Source organism: Mytilus galloprovincialis, chromosome 9 (genome assembly GCF_965363235.1).
Source record: "Mytilus galloprovincialis chromosome 9, xbMytGall1.hap1.1, whole genome shotgun sequence".
In the NCBI taxonomy this organism is placed as follows: domain Eukaryota; kingdom Metazoa; phylum Mollusca; class Bivalvia; order Mytilida; family Mytilidae; genus Mytilus; species Mytilus galloprovincialis.
Window position 1 is genome coordinate 11,528,372 of NC_134846.1, and position 17,943 is coordinate 11,546,314.

At 32.0% G+C, this 17,943-nt stretch overlaps 1 protein-coding gene across 3 annotated transcripts in view; it reads left to right on the forward strand.

The window, feature by feature from the left end:
* Window positions 1–17,943, forward strand: part of LOC143044400 (uncharacterized) — a 61,923-nt gene that overhangs the window by 10,873 nt on the left and 33,107 nt on the right. For all 3 annotated transcript variants that reach the window (XM_076216401.1, XM_076216403.1, XM_076216402.1), the window contains exons 5-7: window positions 728–883; window positions 2,575–2,735; window positions 3,681–3,899. In XM_076216401.1, coding sequence (XP_076072516.1) covers window positions 728–883; window positions 2,575–2,735; window positions 3,681–3,899 — 536 coding nt within the window. The remainder of the gene's footprint in view (window positions 1–727; window positions 884–2,574; window positions 2,736–3,680; window positions 3,900–17,943) is intronic.

Here is a 17,943-nt window from a genome sequence, read left to right on the forward strand (position 1 = left end):
CAATTATTTTGAACTCTCTAGGACACAAACAAGTCGTAGACATTGATGGAGAATTGTGTTCATATTGTTTTGTCAATGGTTATCAGTCTGCATGGACAGGGCAAAATGATCTTGATAGTCATGTTCAATATTTATATAAAAAAATTACTTTGATGATCTATTGACCTGAAATTTAGGTTAATTTAACAGTAAAAGTCTAATTTTTGAATTTATATTTTAAAATAATAAATTGAATAATACATATTTCTGAAAACAACTTTTTAAAGTAAAGGGAGACAAGCATTATGCAGTCTTGATTACAACAGAATTATTTTAAACCCTTGAAAGAAACCTTTAAATCACACTACATGCACTGATGAATATTTCATATTTTTATATATATATGTTTTACATGTCTTAATTAGATATAGGAAGATGTGGTGTGAGTGCCAATGAGACAACTCTCCATCCAAATAACAATTTAAAAAAGTAAACCATTATAGGTCAATGTACGGCCTTCAACCCAGAGCCTTGGCTCACACCGAACAAAAAGCTATAAAGGGCCCCAAATTACTAGTGTAAAACCATTCAAACGGGAAAACCATCGGTCTAATCTATATAAAAAAACGAGAAACAAGAAACTGGTATAAATTACATAAACAAACGACAACTACTGTACATCAGATTCCTGACTAAGGACAGGTGCAAACATTTGCAGCAGGATTAATTGAATGTATGTTTTTTTTAGCTACCAGAAGATGAATCATTGATATCATTATGTACCTGTAGTATGCAGTTTAGAAAAAAGGAAGTACCTGTGATTGGTTGTTTGTCCAGGAAATCTTTATCACTATGGAGATACAAAAAGGGGTTTTCTCCTCTACATACATGGGAATTTACAGAGGTAAGTGTTTATTTCTTCTGTCAATCAAGCTTACATTGTTACGTATAAAGAAGCCAGGGATGGCAAATAAAAAATTGAATTCACGTCCTTAGAAGAAGTCTGTTTCTCTAATGACTTTAAGAAGATATCTAAAAAAAGTTTGTCCTTTATTTTTCAAACATATGCAGAAAATCATGTTTTTATATGCGACCTTAATAGGCATGAAAGCCTTTTTTCCAGACGTCACAATAGGAAAGTCAATCTCGCTATAAAATACAGAATCAACTAAGGCCAAAATAAATAAATAGTGTGTTTCCGGTTTCCCGACCCTACCTCCGTTTCTGCCGCCGACCCTAAACATTTTATTGACAAAAATAAAAAAAATATCAAAAATCCGGATTTTTCGTTCTTTCCGGATCCGACTCTTCGTTTAGAAAACTATCTTCAAAACGTTTGATAGCAATGACCACGGATAAGTCAAGCGTTTCAAGAACCTAGATTTTAAATAAACATGCATGGCTTTGAACAACCGTGCAGCATATTGGCTGTCAAATATGCAAAATATAATCACATGGTTGCAAAATATTTAAGAGTAAAATGAGTTAATTTACTGTTAAAATCCACAGTGACTCGGTAAAAATCCTAGGATTTTTCAAAATAAACTGCACACAGCTAGAAAACAAAGAAATAGTCGTGTCAACGTCAAATACATTAGTAAAGTGATACAAAAAGACAGGAAATACTAAAAATTGACAATGTGTAAAAAGAAATAGAAAGCTTTCTCCAGTAGGCAGACATGGTGTATGATTCATGTTCATTTATAAATGAATCTGCCCCTGCACCATGTCTACTTTTTATTCTTTTAAATTTTTCCAGGCTGGTCCCACAACAGTTTATAAGGAAAAGAAGAAGAAAGAGAAGGAAAAAATCATGTCCTATTAAAATATCTACATTTTTTTCCCATAAATTTAATAAGAAAAATTCTCACTATTCTCAAAACCTGAAATTTTAACAATATTGTCAGAACCCCACTCATCAAGATTAAATTCTGTCAACAAGTCGAACATCAAAACACATCTGTTCATTAAATAAAGAGGGTGCAAGAGTACTACCCCTCGAACAATCATAATAAGTTGTTGCTTAGCATCAATTTTCAGTGTTTTTACTACTAAAAAAAGGGGTAGGAATCTGTTCCCACATGCATACCCTGTGTGACAGAAAACAGAAAAAGCTGTAGATTTTAGTACTACATGTATTATCAAAGAAGCATGCAGGCTCATCAAATGATTTCATTTGGAAACTTTTTCTGCTGTCATCGATAGAAAAAAATAAAAAGTTTTCATAAAATAAAATGTTTTACCTACCTACCCTACCTAATTTTTTTCGGGGTGAAATAGGAAACACACTATTTATTTATTTTGGCCTAAGTGATATGTTTATCAGCTGGTATATGGTGGACAATATCATTATCAATATATCTCATTCATTATAGAAATGATTAGAAAGGATGAATAAAAGAAGAATTTAAGTGTTTCACATTGTTGTTTACATATCAGTGACACAGCAACCTCACAACAATATACAGATATATTTTTGTAATAAAAGATTGAAGTTAAATGCCACTGTCTCTAAATTTGTAAAATTTCACTTATTTATTTTTTATGAAGGTATGTACACAATAATATGTCATCTTCCATTCAACTATTTTATAGAATCAGACAGCAGAGAAAGTATGTTCCTTTTCTTTGGAAGGGAGAGCACTCTTCATCATTACTGCCAGAAGGGGAGATAACTCTGTAGATGTTTACCTAGCTCACTACAGTAGCAAGAGAGATAATTGTTTATTTACAGTCACAAATGTAGAAGCAGACATGTGAGTTTTATGACATATACTATACAATTATATTTTTTTCTGAAATGTGTTTTTCTGGCATTTAATGTATGGTTTGTGTATGGGCAATTCTTATATTTGGACAAATATGTAGAAGATAATGTGATGATTCAAGCAAGTAATGTGTCGGGTAAAAAGTTCTTCAATAAAGTTTATTCATAATGCTTCGGACAAAGTATGTAATTATATAATAACTATAGTAAGATAATGAAATAGACAGTATGTTTTCATGAATTATGCCTTCTTTTAAAAGTGCATTAATTTGGCTATGCTGGGCAGTGGCGGATCCAGGGGGAGGGTTCCGGGGTTGGAACCCCCCCCTTTTGGACAATCAATGCATTTGAATGGGGACATTTAGTTGGAACCCCCCCTTTTTGTCCTGGGTTGGGCACTCCCTTTTTAAAATGGCTGGATCTGCCCCTGCTGGATGTTTGAATACCAACTCAATTCAGATGCATTTGGAGATGTTCATTCTGTTGTTATGTCTAGGAAGTGTACATAAACGCTGATTGATTGATTGCTGCTAATATCTTTAGGCAAATAAGGAAAAAAGATTTCTAGAATTTTTCTTATAAAATGTATATACATATGCAAATAAACGAATGTTGAACTGTATCAAGAATTATAGAAATTCTTAATTTCATAATATTTTACAGAAAGTGTATTTGAATACAGACTAAAAACTAAATGGATTCCAAGTGTACTATTAAGGCATTAACATTTCACAATTTCACAATTTAATATATAAAATGTAAAACAGTTTTGCAACATTGCAATTTAGTTTGAAAAATAAAAAATTTAGTGGAAAGTTTTTTTTGCCTCAATTATAATCTTGAAAATAAGCCCCTTTCATCAAATTTTCTTTCGATACATCTTTATTGATTTACCTGCAGTGTTAGCTACTACATGGACCAATATTGTTTGTAGCGTTGAAGCCTGCCATGTAAGTAACAGAGTAATAATGGTTGGTTACAGTAAAGATAAGACAATCCATCTGACAAAATATGTTCTCCACAATAATCTGAAGAGTCTGGCAAACAGTGAAAACCTAGAGAGTACCGAGGGATGTCTGCAGTCATTGTATTCCATAGATAATCTACCTGCTGCTGTTTCTGTGTGGTCCAGTAATGGAGAGTTTTGTCTGTGGTAATATTATATTTGTAAAATGATTAGACTGCAATATAGCAGAATAAAATTACTCCATTAGTTTGACTGATCAGAAGTTGATTTAAACCTGTATATTTGGGGAAAAGAATATGTTTAGGTAGGACTTCAAATTTTCCAATATTATTCATATTTTCTAAAAGTTGTTTTTTATACAGTGTATAAGAGTGTATGGCCGTGTTCACACCAAACTCCATGTACAGTAAACTTGTTTACAATTAGTTTAATGTACTGGACATTGGTTTCACATTAAATTTGTTCACATCTATACACCTTGTTTAATTACCTGTACATAAGATTCGTTCACACTTGTAAACTCTATGTCATTTAAATGTTCATTACGTAAAATCGAATGAAAAGATTTCGGACAACTTTTCTAGCAGTAAGGGAACGACCATATGACTCTGAATAGGGGGGATGGAAATATTCCAAACCCCAATTGGGTAAAGAAAACAATTCTGGTTTTATAGATGAGAAAAAATATTCTGAATCAAGAGTTTCCCCATACATTATAGTGTTAAATGTTGAAGAAAAAAAAATTTGATTACCAGTATAAAAAAAACAACAAAAAAAACAAACCGTAAAACGTTTGCGCGGAAATAATTCTGACTCAGATAAATAAAAAAAAATACCCCCCTTTTTTTTAAGTTAAGTGGTTGCTTCTTAATGAAAGCCATTTTGATGATTTGCAGTAGTTTAAATATACTAAAGATGTCTCGATTAAGCATTAGAAAACGTAGACTGCAACAGCGTGCTTACAGACGAAGTAGAAGGATTGATATATTAGATATCACTAGATTTCTATCTTTTCTGTTTGTTCAAATGGTACTCTTCTCCAAGAAGTATTTGGCAAAAAGGGGGGGGGGGGTAATGTTTTTTTTTTTTTTACTTTTTAAGTGTAATTCCACGGATCATCATTTGGCGTTCGTCGTCTGTCGTCGTTAACTTTTACAAAAATCAAGATGGCCACCATGGCTAAAAATAGAACATAGGGGTAAAATGCAGTTTTTGGCTTATAACTCAAAAACCAAAGCATTTTGAGCAAACCTGCCAGGGTAAAATTGTTTATCAGGTCGAGATCTATCTGCCCTGAAATTTTCAGATGAATCGGACAACCCGTTGTTGGGTTGCTGCCCTTAAATTGGTAATTTTAAGAAAATTTTACTGTTTTTGGTTATTATCATGAATATTATTATAGATAGAGATAAACTGTTTACAGCATTAATGTTCAGCAAAGTAAGATTTACAAATAAGTCAACATGACTGAAATGGTCAATTGACCCCCTAAGGAGTTATTGTCCTTTATAGTCAATTTTTAACAATTTTTATAAAATTTGTAAATTTTTACTAACATTTTCCACTGAAACTACTGGGCAAAGCTCATTATAGATAGAGATAACTGTAAGCAGCAAGAATGTTCAGTAAAGTAAGATGTACAAACACATCACCATCACCAAAACACAATTTTGTCATGATTCCATCTGCTTCCTTTGTTTAATATTCACATAGACCAAGGTGAGCGACACAGTCTCTTTAGAGCCTCTAGTTGAATTTACAAGACTTAAAAAATAATTGGTGAAGAAAAAATCATATGGTGGTGCACTTTTTTATGCCCCACCTATGACAGTAGAGGGGCATAATGTTTTCTGGTCTGTTTGTCTGTCTGTTTGTTCGTCTGTCTGTCTGTCTGTTTGTTTGTCTGGCTGTTCGTTAGTACGTCCATTTGTCCCGCTTCAGGTTAAAGTTTTTGGTTAAGGTAGTTTTGATGAAGTTGAGTCCAATCAACTTGACACTTAGTACACATTTTCCTTATGATATGATCTTTCTAATTTTAATGCCAAATAAGAGTTTTGACCCCAATTTCAAGGTCCACTGAACATAGAAAATGATAGTGCGAGTGGGACATCCCTGTACTGGGGACACATTCTTGTTTTTAGCTATGGCCCTTTGAAAGTACCCAATTTTGATGTCTTTTTTATTTGTCATCAATTTTTAGCAGTTTTGGGGTCTTTATTGTGAAAAAAAATCACAGTTATTAATTAACTTTTTGTCATACTTTCAATGAAGATGAAGGGGACCAATCTGAATTTATATATATTAAAAGAATTATAGGTAGGTGTTAATATAAGAAAGTTTTATCATTTTTTGATGCTTTTTTGTGTCAAATTAACCATGCTATCAATTTTGTAAATTTGTGATTTTTCTCTGATTTATCAACAAAATGCATATTTTTCAACTTCTTTGTTATAAATGATTGAAAAAATACATATCTAAGAAAAGACGGAAATACACAGCTACTTTTGCATAGGTACTATTTCTGTACTTAAAATCTGTAGTACTGGAAATTTACTTGTACTATTTAGTACTATTTCTTTACTTTAGAATTATTGTAATTTTTAGGTACCTGAACTTAACAGTACTTGTTTTGTACTTAAAATATTGGTACAAAATAATAATACAAAAACAACGATCACAGTATTCCATGTTTGAACGTCATTATTTTAAAAGATTTAAAAGAGAAAAACTTTCAAAATGCTGAAATCCCATGAGACCAATCTTTGACCCAAAAGCTTTGATATGAAAGATAAGTGCGTCAGAAAGGCAATTAGTGTTTCAGAAAGATTAGATTTTATATTTCATGGGAAAAATAATCAGATGACCGTGAAAATTTGTTAAAGCTAGTAAAATCTGTTTAGTTGGACACCTATAAAAATAATATTTAGAAAAGTTACTTATATAAGTAATATTTAAAATAACCTCGTTTTCAACATTACTCGTATGGGTAATTTTAAATGTTACAAAATTTTAAAGTAGCAAAATAGTAATGAATATTGAAAGTAAATTTCCAGTACTACAGATTTTTGGTACATAAATAGTACCTATGCAAAAGTAGCTGTGTATAGGATGTACATGTTTCTGGTAAAATCATTTTTAGCTCACCTGGTCCAAAGGGCCAAGTGAGCCTTTCTCATCACTTTGCGTCCGTTGTCATCGTCGTCGTCCGTCGTTAACTTTTACGAAAATCTTCTCCTCTGAAACTGGCCTAAATTAAACTTAACTTGGCCACAATCATCATTGGAGTATCTAGTTTTAAAAATGTGTGGCGTGACCCGGCCAACCAACCAAGATGGCCGCCATGGCTAAAAATTGAACATAGGTGTAAAATGTAGATTTTGGCTTATAACTCTGAAACCAAAGCATAAAGAGCAATTCAGACAAGGGATTAAATTGTTTCAAGATCTATCTGCCCTGAAATTTTCAGATGAATCCGACAACTGGTTGTTGGGTTGCTGCCCCTGAATTAGTAATTTTAAGGAAATTTTGCTGATTTGGTTATCTTGAATATTATTATAGATGAAGATAAACTGTAAATAGCATTAATGATCAGCAAAGTAAGATCCTTACCGGGGTAAATAAGTCAACATGACCAAAAAGGTCAGTTGACCCCTTAAGGAGTTATTGCCTTTTATAGTCAATTTTTAATTTTTTTGTAAATTTTAACAAAATATTTTCCTCTCACTAACAAATGGGCCAAGTTCATTATAAATTGAGATAATTGTAAGAAGCAAGAATGTTCAGTAAAGTAAGATCTACAAACACATCACCATCACCAAAACACAATTTTGTCATGAATCCATCTGTGTCCTTTGTTTAATATGCACATAGACCAAGATGAGCGACACAGGCTCTTAAGAGCCACCAGTTTATATCCCTCATCAGGTGTGCAAATTAGCGGTGGTCCGAGGTCCGTGACCTTCCACTTTTGCAAGCGGAATTTCGACTAGGATATTTGGTTTCTAGCTACGCCCGACGTAGTCACCTTCCACTTGAAAGAAAATAAGAAATTACTTTGCAAACCTTCCATGCAAGTCACCAAAGTCTCCAATTAAACGAGCTAAAAACTTATTTTTATCATTATTATTCATGACAGCGATGTTCATTTTGTTCAACCGCTAGCTTTATACAGAAAATCGCCGACAAATATTGTATAAATTTTAGTAAAATCGTATCTGATTGACAAAAACAACATTGGTAACACATAACAATGGCGGCCGTGAAGACAAAATTTTACAATATCGGTTCCGATTCCGGAAGCGGATAAGGATAATTCCGGGTTTGGCGATCATTTACAAAATAAATCAAAGCAGGTGAAAAAATAAATATATGCATGGTAAATGAATATAAACACTAGAATTGTAAACCAAAAGATATATGTAAAAGAAAGAAAAAGCAGAAAAATATTTTATACAGAAACTCAAAATTACTTTTTGACAAATTTTAATTTAAAAATCCAATACAACGTGACAGCTGGGAACAGTATATCTAACAATATACATGTTCGTGGTCACAGTCTAAATTTTCTTTATTAGTGATAAATGATGATAATGCATGTGATATGCTTTTAAAGTGTAAACATATTACTGCAATTTCGAAGGGTTATTTGTTTTTCTCAATTTTGAAGGGTCAATTAAAGTAGCTGAAAGTTTCTTTATTTTCACAAATAATGCAACTATATTATATATACCTAAATGTAAGTAAATCATATGATATATAGGTGGCATTCTTTGGCCCACTCTACCCCTCCTGTTTGATAACTTGGAAACAGTGGAGCTCCCCACCCCTTAAACCATATGAGGGGCAGATCCAGGATATTAGGCTAGGAGGGGCACAAACTTAAATTTTGGCCGAGCAGAGCGAGGCTTAAAAAATTTGAGGTAAAATTATCGGAATAGTCTTTATTAAGCTGAAAACAACCCATGCTTTGCAAATTTAAGGGGGGTGCAAGCTTGCAATACCCCCCTGCATATATTCAAGTATAGGACAATATAATAAATAAAATAAAATATAGGGGGAGTCCCTGGAGTTACCCCACCCCCTCCTGTTTGAGAACTCGGAAACGGTCGAGATCCACACCCCTTAACCATATATATTCATGTTTGTGACAATATGAAAAATCAAATGAAATATAGGAAGAGTCCCTTGGGTCACCCCACCCTCCTCCTTTTTGAGAATTTGAAACCTGTTGAGATCGCAACCCTTTAACCATATATTCATGTACGGGACAATATAAAAATTCAAATGAAAGATAGGGGGAGTCCCTGAGGTCACTGTACACCCTTCTGTTTGAGAACTTGGAAATGTTCAAGATCCTTACCCCTAAACCATATATACTCATGTACGGGACAATATAACAAATCAAATAAAATATAGGGGAAGTCCCTGTGGTCACCCCAACCCTCCTGTTTGAGAACTTGGAAACGGTTGAGATCCCCACACCAAAACAATATATATTCATGTATGATCCAATATAACTAATTAAATGAAATGTAGATGGAGTCCCTGGGGTCACCCTACCCCCTCCTGTTTGAGAATTTGAAACCCGTTGAGATCGCCACCCTTTAACCATATATATTCATATATGGGACAATTTAACAAATTAAATGAAATGTAGGGGAAGTCCCTAGGGTCACCCTACCCCCAGTGGCGGATCCAGAAATAAGTGGGAGCCCGCTCCAGTCACGCTTCAGTGATTCCCTATATAAGTAACCAATTTTTTCCCCAAAAAGGGGGGGGGTGGGCCCCCTGCCCCCACCTAAATCCTCTGCCTAACCCTACCTGTTTGTGAACTTGTCAGACCTCACCTTTGATCCCTGTTGTAGTGAACATTTGTCTGATTCGTGTCTCATAACTTTTGTACTATAGAACACAACTCAGTTTTCTTTCCAGGGAAACCAGTCCATTCATACTATTACATGTTCATACTAAGTCAACTTGAACTTCTAGCAGTCAAATAAAACCAAGGTTAACTACCAAGTAGAACAACTGCAATCATTGGGAACTTGTACCACTGCAGACTCACCATAAAAAAAATATACATTGATATATGAATTGCTTTTGAAACCTTGATAACATATAAATTATTTGCCTTAATAAATAAATCATTAGATAAACATGAATGTACTATATATGAATGTTTAATGTTGAGGCAACATTGCCACAGTTTTCATAATTACGGTTGCCTTGGTTTTTGGTTAACTGCCTTCAGCGCTTACAGCGCTTTGATTTAAATTCATTGATATTTTCCACTTTTATTACGTATTTCATGTACTTTGGAAATTATTCCAGAATAAGATTTAATTGAGACTCAAACATCAGAAGAATACATCCCTTATATAAATTGAAATTAAACTACAGTTAATTCTCGTTGTCTCGAACTCGGTTGACTTGAAATTTTGGATGAGTCGAAGTTTTCACGTGGTCCCGAACTTTATTCCATACAAAAGTATGTAATTCGACTCCTGATGAGTCGAAATTGGATGCGTCGAAATTTCAGTTGAGTCGAACTAAATTTGCGGTCCCAAGGTTAACAAAAGCATTCAAAATTCATTTTTTTATCTCGAACTATTAAACATATTACAGTGAGTTGACTGTTAGTGTTTCTCTCCACCAATTGCAACTCATTCAAAATTTTGACCAAATTGCAATTTGTTTTATAAAATCAAATTGTTCAACTGGTCAGAAATTTGAACCAACTGCTGTAGAAAACCACAGCCAAGTCATGAAAGTGCAAGGTGATAAAATAAAACATACTTACAATCCTATAAGACTTTAAACTTCACTTTAATGATGTTGTGACAAAATTAGTTTATCAGTTTGTATAGTTATATTATATTCATTTCCATGCTGAAGGGGAACTGTTTATTTTGAATTGCTATTAAATTGTCCAAACTAAGCATTTATATAGTTTTTCTTTCTAAAAGTATTCTATATTTATAAGAATCAGACATTATGTGAATTAAAACATTTCATATTCAGTAAAATATGTGTAAAATTGCAATATATGTTTGTAGGAAGTTTCCATGGGGGAGATAATAACTTTTCTTTCAAAAAGTCTTTATTCAAACGAATAATATTTTAGGTTATCTCCCCTGAAAACTTGTCAATAGCATATTGTTATTTCACACATATTTTACTGAATATATGATGTTTTATTTAAAATGATATCTGATTCTTATAAATATAGAATACTATTAAGATGAAAAACTATTTCAGAAAAAATGATGCCTTTCCTTTAAACCTTTGTCAGTCTCTTGTATGATACTATATCTGTAATGTTTTTAGGTCAGATAATGTATTATGATTAGTTGGTCCTAACTACCAAAGATAATAGCAGTATGTGCTCTGTTTAAAAAATATTGTCCAAAATTGTACCTCAAAATGTCAGGAGTGTAACGCTTTTAGTGTGACATTTAGAAGAAAGCATGTGCATTCATTGGTGATATAGAATAAATAAGGGCAGATACAATACCAAACAATATCTTTCATCCAACTATTATATCTTGACTATGATTTCTTGTTCAATTCTTCCATATATTTACATTTTTATGAGCCTCATAAGGTAAGTCAAATAAGTTTGTGTAAAAAAAAAAATGTTAGTAAAAGTCAATATGCTGCCAGAAAATGTCTTTGTAGGTAAAATAACATGTTTCTGTACATCTTGCACGGTTTATTTATTTTGTTTAGTATCATAGCTTGGCACAGGTGCATCCAGTTGACCCTGAAGTTCTACTACTGGAATATTATGTTTACAATAAGAGGACTACCCAGGTCTGTCAGGAGTGTAACAACTGGGTTAAGATGTATTTTTTTTAGAAACAATGTTGTTATAGTTGTTGTTTTTTCTTGAATTTCAGTGAACATTACCTGTTACAGTTTATTACAGTTTATCAGTAACAAACATGCCATTATTATGGCCTTCATTGCTTTTGTATGCTCAATACTTCAATGTCAGGAGTGTAACACAAAAAAATGCCTTATTTCAATCTTATTAGCAAAGGTAAGTTATTGGAAGAAAAACAAGCTGACAATTATTATAAAATGACATTACTACACCTCAGCTTAACACAGAATACAAGTCTACATCATTACTTTAAAAAATTTTGAACTAAAATTGCAATTGAACTAGCTTGTTTAAATGTGTTACAGTCCTGACATACAAGTATTGAGCATAAACAAGCAATAAAGGCAATAATAGTGGCATGTTTGTTACTGAAAATATGCAACAGATGGTGTTCACACTCAAATTCCAGAAAAGAAAACCAATAATAACAACATTGTTTCTATAAAAAATAACATGAATGTTACACTTAAACATTTTAAAGCGTTACACTCCTGACATTTTTGGGTACATTTTTAGACAATTTTTAATATACAGAGCACATACTGCTACCATCTTTGGTAGTACAAACAAACTTATCATAATACATTATCTGACATAAAAACAGCATATATATAGTATCAAACAAGAGACTGAACAAGGTTTAAAGGAAAGCCATCTTTTTTTTTAAATAGACAATTAGCAAAATTTGTAAATATGTAAGAAGTATATAATTTTTTTTAACCTGTTCTTAATTTGCACTAAAATAATATGTGAAATATAAAGACTCTACATGATTTCAGGTCAGTTTCAGGTTAAAATATGGTAGCAATAAATTATGGTCAGGAGTGTAACATTTGTTACACTCCTGACAAGTTTCTGATGTATCTTATCTATAACAAAATTCAACATGATTATTTATTAAAATAATTGTAACATCTTTACAATGTAATGAGAAAGCCGATCTGTCTTGTAAAAGTGATTTTTCTGCACAATATTCACCAAAGATTCTTAAAAATTAAAGTGTAATTCTCATTAAACATGCTAAAAGTTTGCTCTTTGCTCAGAAATTAACAAAATATGTAATCAAATATCTAATAAATTTATTTATTTGTGAGATTGTAAATTTAAAATAGATATCATTACTGATTTTCTAAACATTCCATTAAAAAACAGTCTTGCAGTTACTGAAAAAATATGTCAGGAGTGTAACAAAAGGATAAAAAACACATGTTTGTATTTTTTAAATGAAGAAAACTTAGAATTGACTGAAGCAATTGTTGTGAAATTTTCAGAGGATGTAATTAGATCATATATGTTTGCTTCCTTATACTTTTTATATAAAATTAAAGCTTTTGCAAAGAGATATAAAAACTTTTGAAATAAGATATTAAAGAATACACTAAAAATTGGTGAAATTTACATATTTTAAAAAAAAAAACGTTTATAAGTAAAAAAAAATTGCAGGAAAATCATTTAGTATACCTTTATTGCAACAAACAAAAAAATTACATTGATATTTATATTCTTATTTATGTTTGTCAGTTGATATTATTATTTTGTTGTTTCCTTTGAAAAGTGGATGAATTCTTATGAGTAAAATGTTTCAATTAATCGAAACATTTGAAGATTAATTATAATTTTATTAAACTGGTGATATAGATTTCACATGAGAGAACAGCCAGGTGGCGCTGTCCAAGGTCATACTTCAGAGCTTTGAGGATCTAGTTGTATTTAAGGGTGGGTACAATTTCACAAGAAATTCCCAAGTGGTGGGCATGTGAAATCTATATCACCAGTTTAATAAAATTATAATTAATCTTCAAATGTTTCGATTAATTGAAACATTTTATTAAACTGGTGATATAGACGATTTCCCATGAGATTTTAGAGCACAACTAGATCATCAATCCACGTTGAATTGAAAAACCTTCTTTAGGCTATGTTAATACCAAATATTTCAAGTAATATATCTTTTAATAAACATATATACATTTGTACATTAATGCATCATGATCATAACATAAATATCATAAAACACCATATTACATTTAGCTACTTGATGGTAAAATCTTCTGAGCAAAATTACTTTCATTATCAATAATTATTGTTTTATTATAAAATTTTTGAAAAGTTTTTGCTGATTTCCACCCTGCACTTTTCATAATAGTGTCTATCTTAAGTCCTTGACCTAATGCAGCTGACGTTGATGCTGAACGACAGCTATGTGGACCAAAACATTCAATGTTTATTCCAGAACTTTTCATAACAGTTTTTACCCATCTAGCAATAGTACTTTTGGTGACAGGTTTGTAAGGTTTAACAGTAGAAATAAACACTTTTTGTTCTTTGTTCCGAAGAGTTTCTGTTTTTCTTACATACTCCTCATAAGTTCTCAAAATACATAATTTTTCATTGATAATATATCTATCAAATACTAAAGGTTTCATATGTACTCCAGGTTTAGTTTGTTTTAACAATTCACTAACATAAGCAACCATTGTGTCTCCTTCAATTTGAACATTATCTAATTCTAATTTATATATAGTTTGACATCTTTGTCCACTCAATAACATAAACAACATAGCTAGTCTTTGTGATAACTCTAATAAAGACAACTGTCTCTGGATTAAAGAAAAATGATAGAAAAAAGATTAGTAATGACTTAATTTTTTACCATCTTTGTCACACTTTGGCATCATTTTTTTTGAAATAGCTATATGAAAGCTTAGTTTGGACAATTTTATAGCAATTCAAAATAAACAGTTCCTCTTCAGCATGGAAATGACTATAATATAACTATACAAACTGATAAACTAATTTTGTCACAACATCATTAAAGTGGGGTTAAAGTCTTATAGGATTGTAAGTATATTTTATTTTATCACCTTACATTTTTATATTATACTAGAACACACCCGTGATATCACAGATCCGTGACTGAATTAAAGTATATAACTATGCGCAAGCCTTATTTTAGTATTAGTATTGTCATCTGATAAAGTCATGCCGATTATAAGATACACAGTTTTTCTCTGCTTTCAAGTCTTTCTGTTTGAACCCGTCGAACTGAAACAATAATATTAATTATTTGGAAAACAAAAGGTCCTGGAATGGAGTATTTTTTAATCAACAGCATTGTCCTATATAAGTTATAAATAAAGTTGAATTCTTTGCTTCGCTGTTTTACGTCATGTCCACTAACAAATTGAAAACTGTACCTATACGCCTTATTTTTAGTCCAGATTTTTAGTATTCGTATTGTTATCTTAGAAAGTCTTACTGATTAAAATACTACAATAGGTAACAATTTGACAATTTAGTAGTGTCAACCCTGTGGTTATGACCCGTGTATATAGCATATTAATCCTAAATACAACGTTTGGGGGTGCGCCTGTCAGATGCGGAACGTACGGATAAGGTAATAGGTAACAGGTGAATATACTATTGGTATCCGTAGCGGACTCGCCCCGGAACTTCTTAATTATTGGCAATATTAATTACGTGGAAAACAAAAGGGCCTGGAGTGGTGTAATTTTTAATCTACACCTTTGTACTATATTAGTTATATATAAAGTTGAATTCTGTGATTCATCGTTTTTACGTGATGACGGCTGACAAATTGGACCTCGTAATTTTAGTATTATAGATTTATCACCTTGCACTTTCACATTTTGACTGAACAATTTGTTCAATATTCTGACCAGTTGAACAATTTGGTTTAATAAAACAAATTGCAATTTGGTCAAAATTTTGAATGAGTTGCAATTGGTGGAGAGCAATACTAACAGTCAACTCACTGTAAACACATATGTCAAAACATGACCACCAGGATTTAAATGGATTGAAGAGTTAATCTGACAATACACATGTAATTAAATTTCCGGTCACTGACCACTGTATTGATTTAGGACATGCTATTTCCATGAGTGTTTATCTAAGATTATCTTTTATAGAATTTTGATAAATAATTAGTGATACATTGTTAATGTTCATGAAAAAGTATTTAAAATGTTTACAAAACAATTAATTTGTGATTTACGCTAATGAGCTTGGGTGTGTATAAAGTGAGGATTATGGCTTCAGTTGATGATCACCTAAAAACTACTCAAACAGCGTCTTTAATCTTGTTATATTTTCTTTTGAAAAGAAAGAGTGAGATAAAACAAAATGAATAGAAATCAAAATTTTCTTAAATATTTTGTATCCGAGAATAAACAATTTTGTCAGCTATAACCCATGAACCGACCTGAATAACGAAACTATCCATTGGAAATTACTGTCTTGGAACATGTGGAAAAGCCATAGGTTTTTTAGCTCACCTGTCCCGAAGGGACAAGTGAGCTTATGCCATCACTTGGCGTCCGTCGTCGTCCGTCGTCTGTCGTCCGTCGTCTGTCGTCCGTCGTCTGTCGTTGTAAACTATTTCAAGAATCTTCTCCTCTGAAACTACTGGGCCAAATACTTTCAAACTTTAACTGAATGTTCCTTAGGGTATCTAATTTATAAATTGTATCCGAAGTTTTGATCTATCAACAAACATGGTCGCCATTGCTAAAAATAGAACATAGGGGTTAAATGCAGTTTTTGGCTTATAACTCAAAAACCAAAGCATTTAGAGCAAATCTGACATGGGGTAATATTGTTTATCAGGTCAAGATCTATCTGCCCTGAAATTTTCAGATGAATCAGACAACCCGTTGTTGGGTTGCTGCCCCTGAATTGGTAATTTTAAGGAAATTTTGCTGTTTTTGGTTATTATCTTGAATATTATTATAGATAGAGATAAACTGTAAACAGGAATAATGTTCAGCAAAGTAATATTTACAAATAAGTCAACATGACGGAAATGGTCAGTTGACCCCTTTAGGAGTTATTGCCCTTTATAGTCAATTTTTAACCATTTTTCGTAAATCTTAGTAATCTTTTACAAAAATCTTCTCCTCTGAAACTACTGGGCAAAATACTTCCAAACTTTAACTGAATGTTCCTTAGGGTATCTTGTTTGTAAATTGTATCCGAAGTTATGATCTATCACCAAACATGGTCGCCATTGCTAAAAATAGAACATAGGGGTCAAATGCAGTTTTTGGCTTATAACTCAAAAACCAAAGCATTTAGAGCAAATCTGACCGGGGTTATATTGTTTATCAGGTCAAGTTCTATCTGCCCTGAAATTTTCAGATGAATCAGACAACCTGTTGTTGGGTTGCTGCCCCTGAATTGATAATTTTAAGGAAATTTTGCTGTTTTTGGTTATTATCTTGAATATTATTATAGATAGAGATAAACTGTAAACAGCAATAATGTTCAGCAAAGTAAGATTTACAAATAAGTCAACATGACGGAAATAGTCAGTTAACCCCTTTAGGAGTTATTGCCCTTTATAGTCAATTTTTAACCATTTTTCGTAAATCTTAGAAATCTTTTACAAAATTCTTCTCCTATGAAACTACTGGGCCAAATACTTCCAAACTTTAACTGAATGTTCCTTAGGGTATCTAGTTTGTAAATTGTATCCGAAGTTATGATCTATCAACAAACATGGTCGCCATTGCTAAAAATAGAACATAGGGGTCAAATGCAGTTTTTGGCTTATAACTCAAAAACCAAAGCATTTAGAGCAAATCTGACATGGGTTATATTGTTTATCAGGTCAAGATCTATCTGCCCTGAAATTTTCAGATGAATCAGACAACCTGTTGTTGGGTTGCTGCCCCTGAATTGATAATTTTAAGGAAATTTTGCTGTTTTTGTTTATTATCTTGAATATAATTATAGATAGAAATAAACTGTAAACAGCAATAATGTTCAGCAAAGTAAGATCTTCAATTAAGTCAATTTGACCAAAATTGTCAATTGACCCCTTAAGGAGTTATAGCCCTTTAAAGACTTTTTTTCACAATTTGTTCATCATGTTGACTTACTTTAAAAAATCTTCTCCTTTGAAACTGCTGTATCAATTTCAGCCAAACTTAGGCTAAATGAGTTTCAGAGGATCTAGTATAAATTTTATATTTTATTTCCTTGTATGTCAAGAAACATAGCTACTATGGCTAAAATAGAACATAGGAGAAAATTATTTTTTTTTTTGGCTTTTGAAGAAAATAGGACGATCCAAAAAACATTTAAATAAATTGATAAGCCAAAATAATCATTGATGAGAGATTTAACCAAAAGAATTAAGGTGAGCGATTCAGGCTCTTGAGAGCCTCTTGTTTTTAATTGAAACAGTAAGTAAAAATAATGTCATTATAATAATAAAAGACTGACATACAAATACATCGATCTGATACTAGAATATCGATCCCCTTGCCAGATTTATTTTACCTTTACCAAGCTAAGAAGAGTTGTGTCCCTTAGATTGTT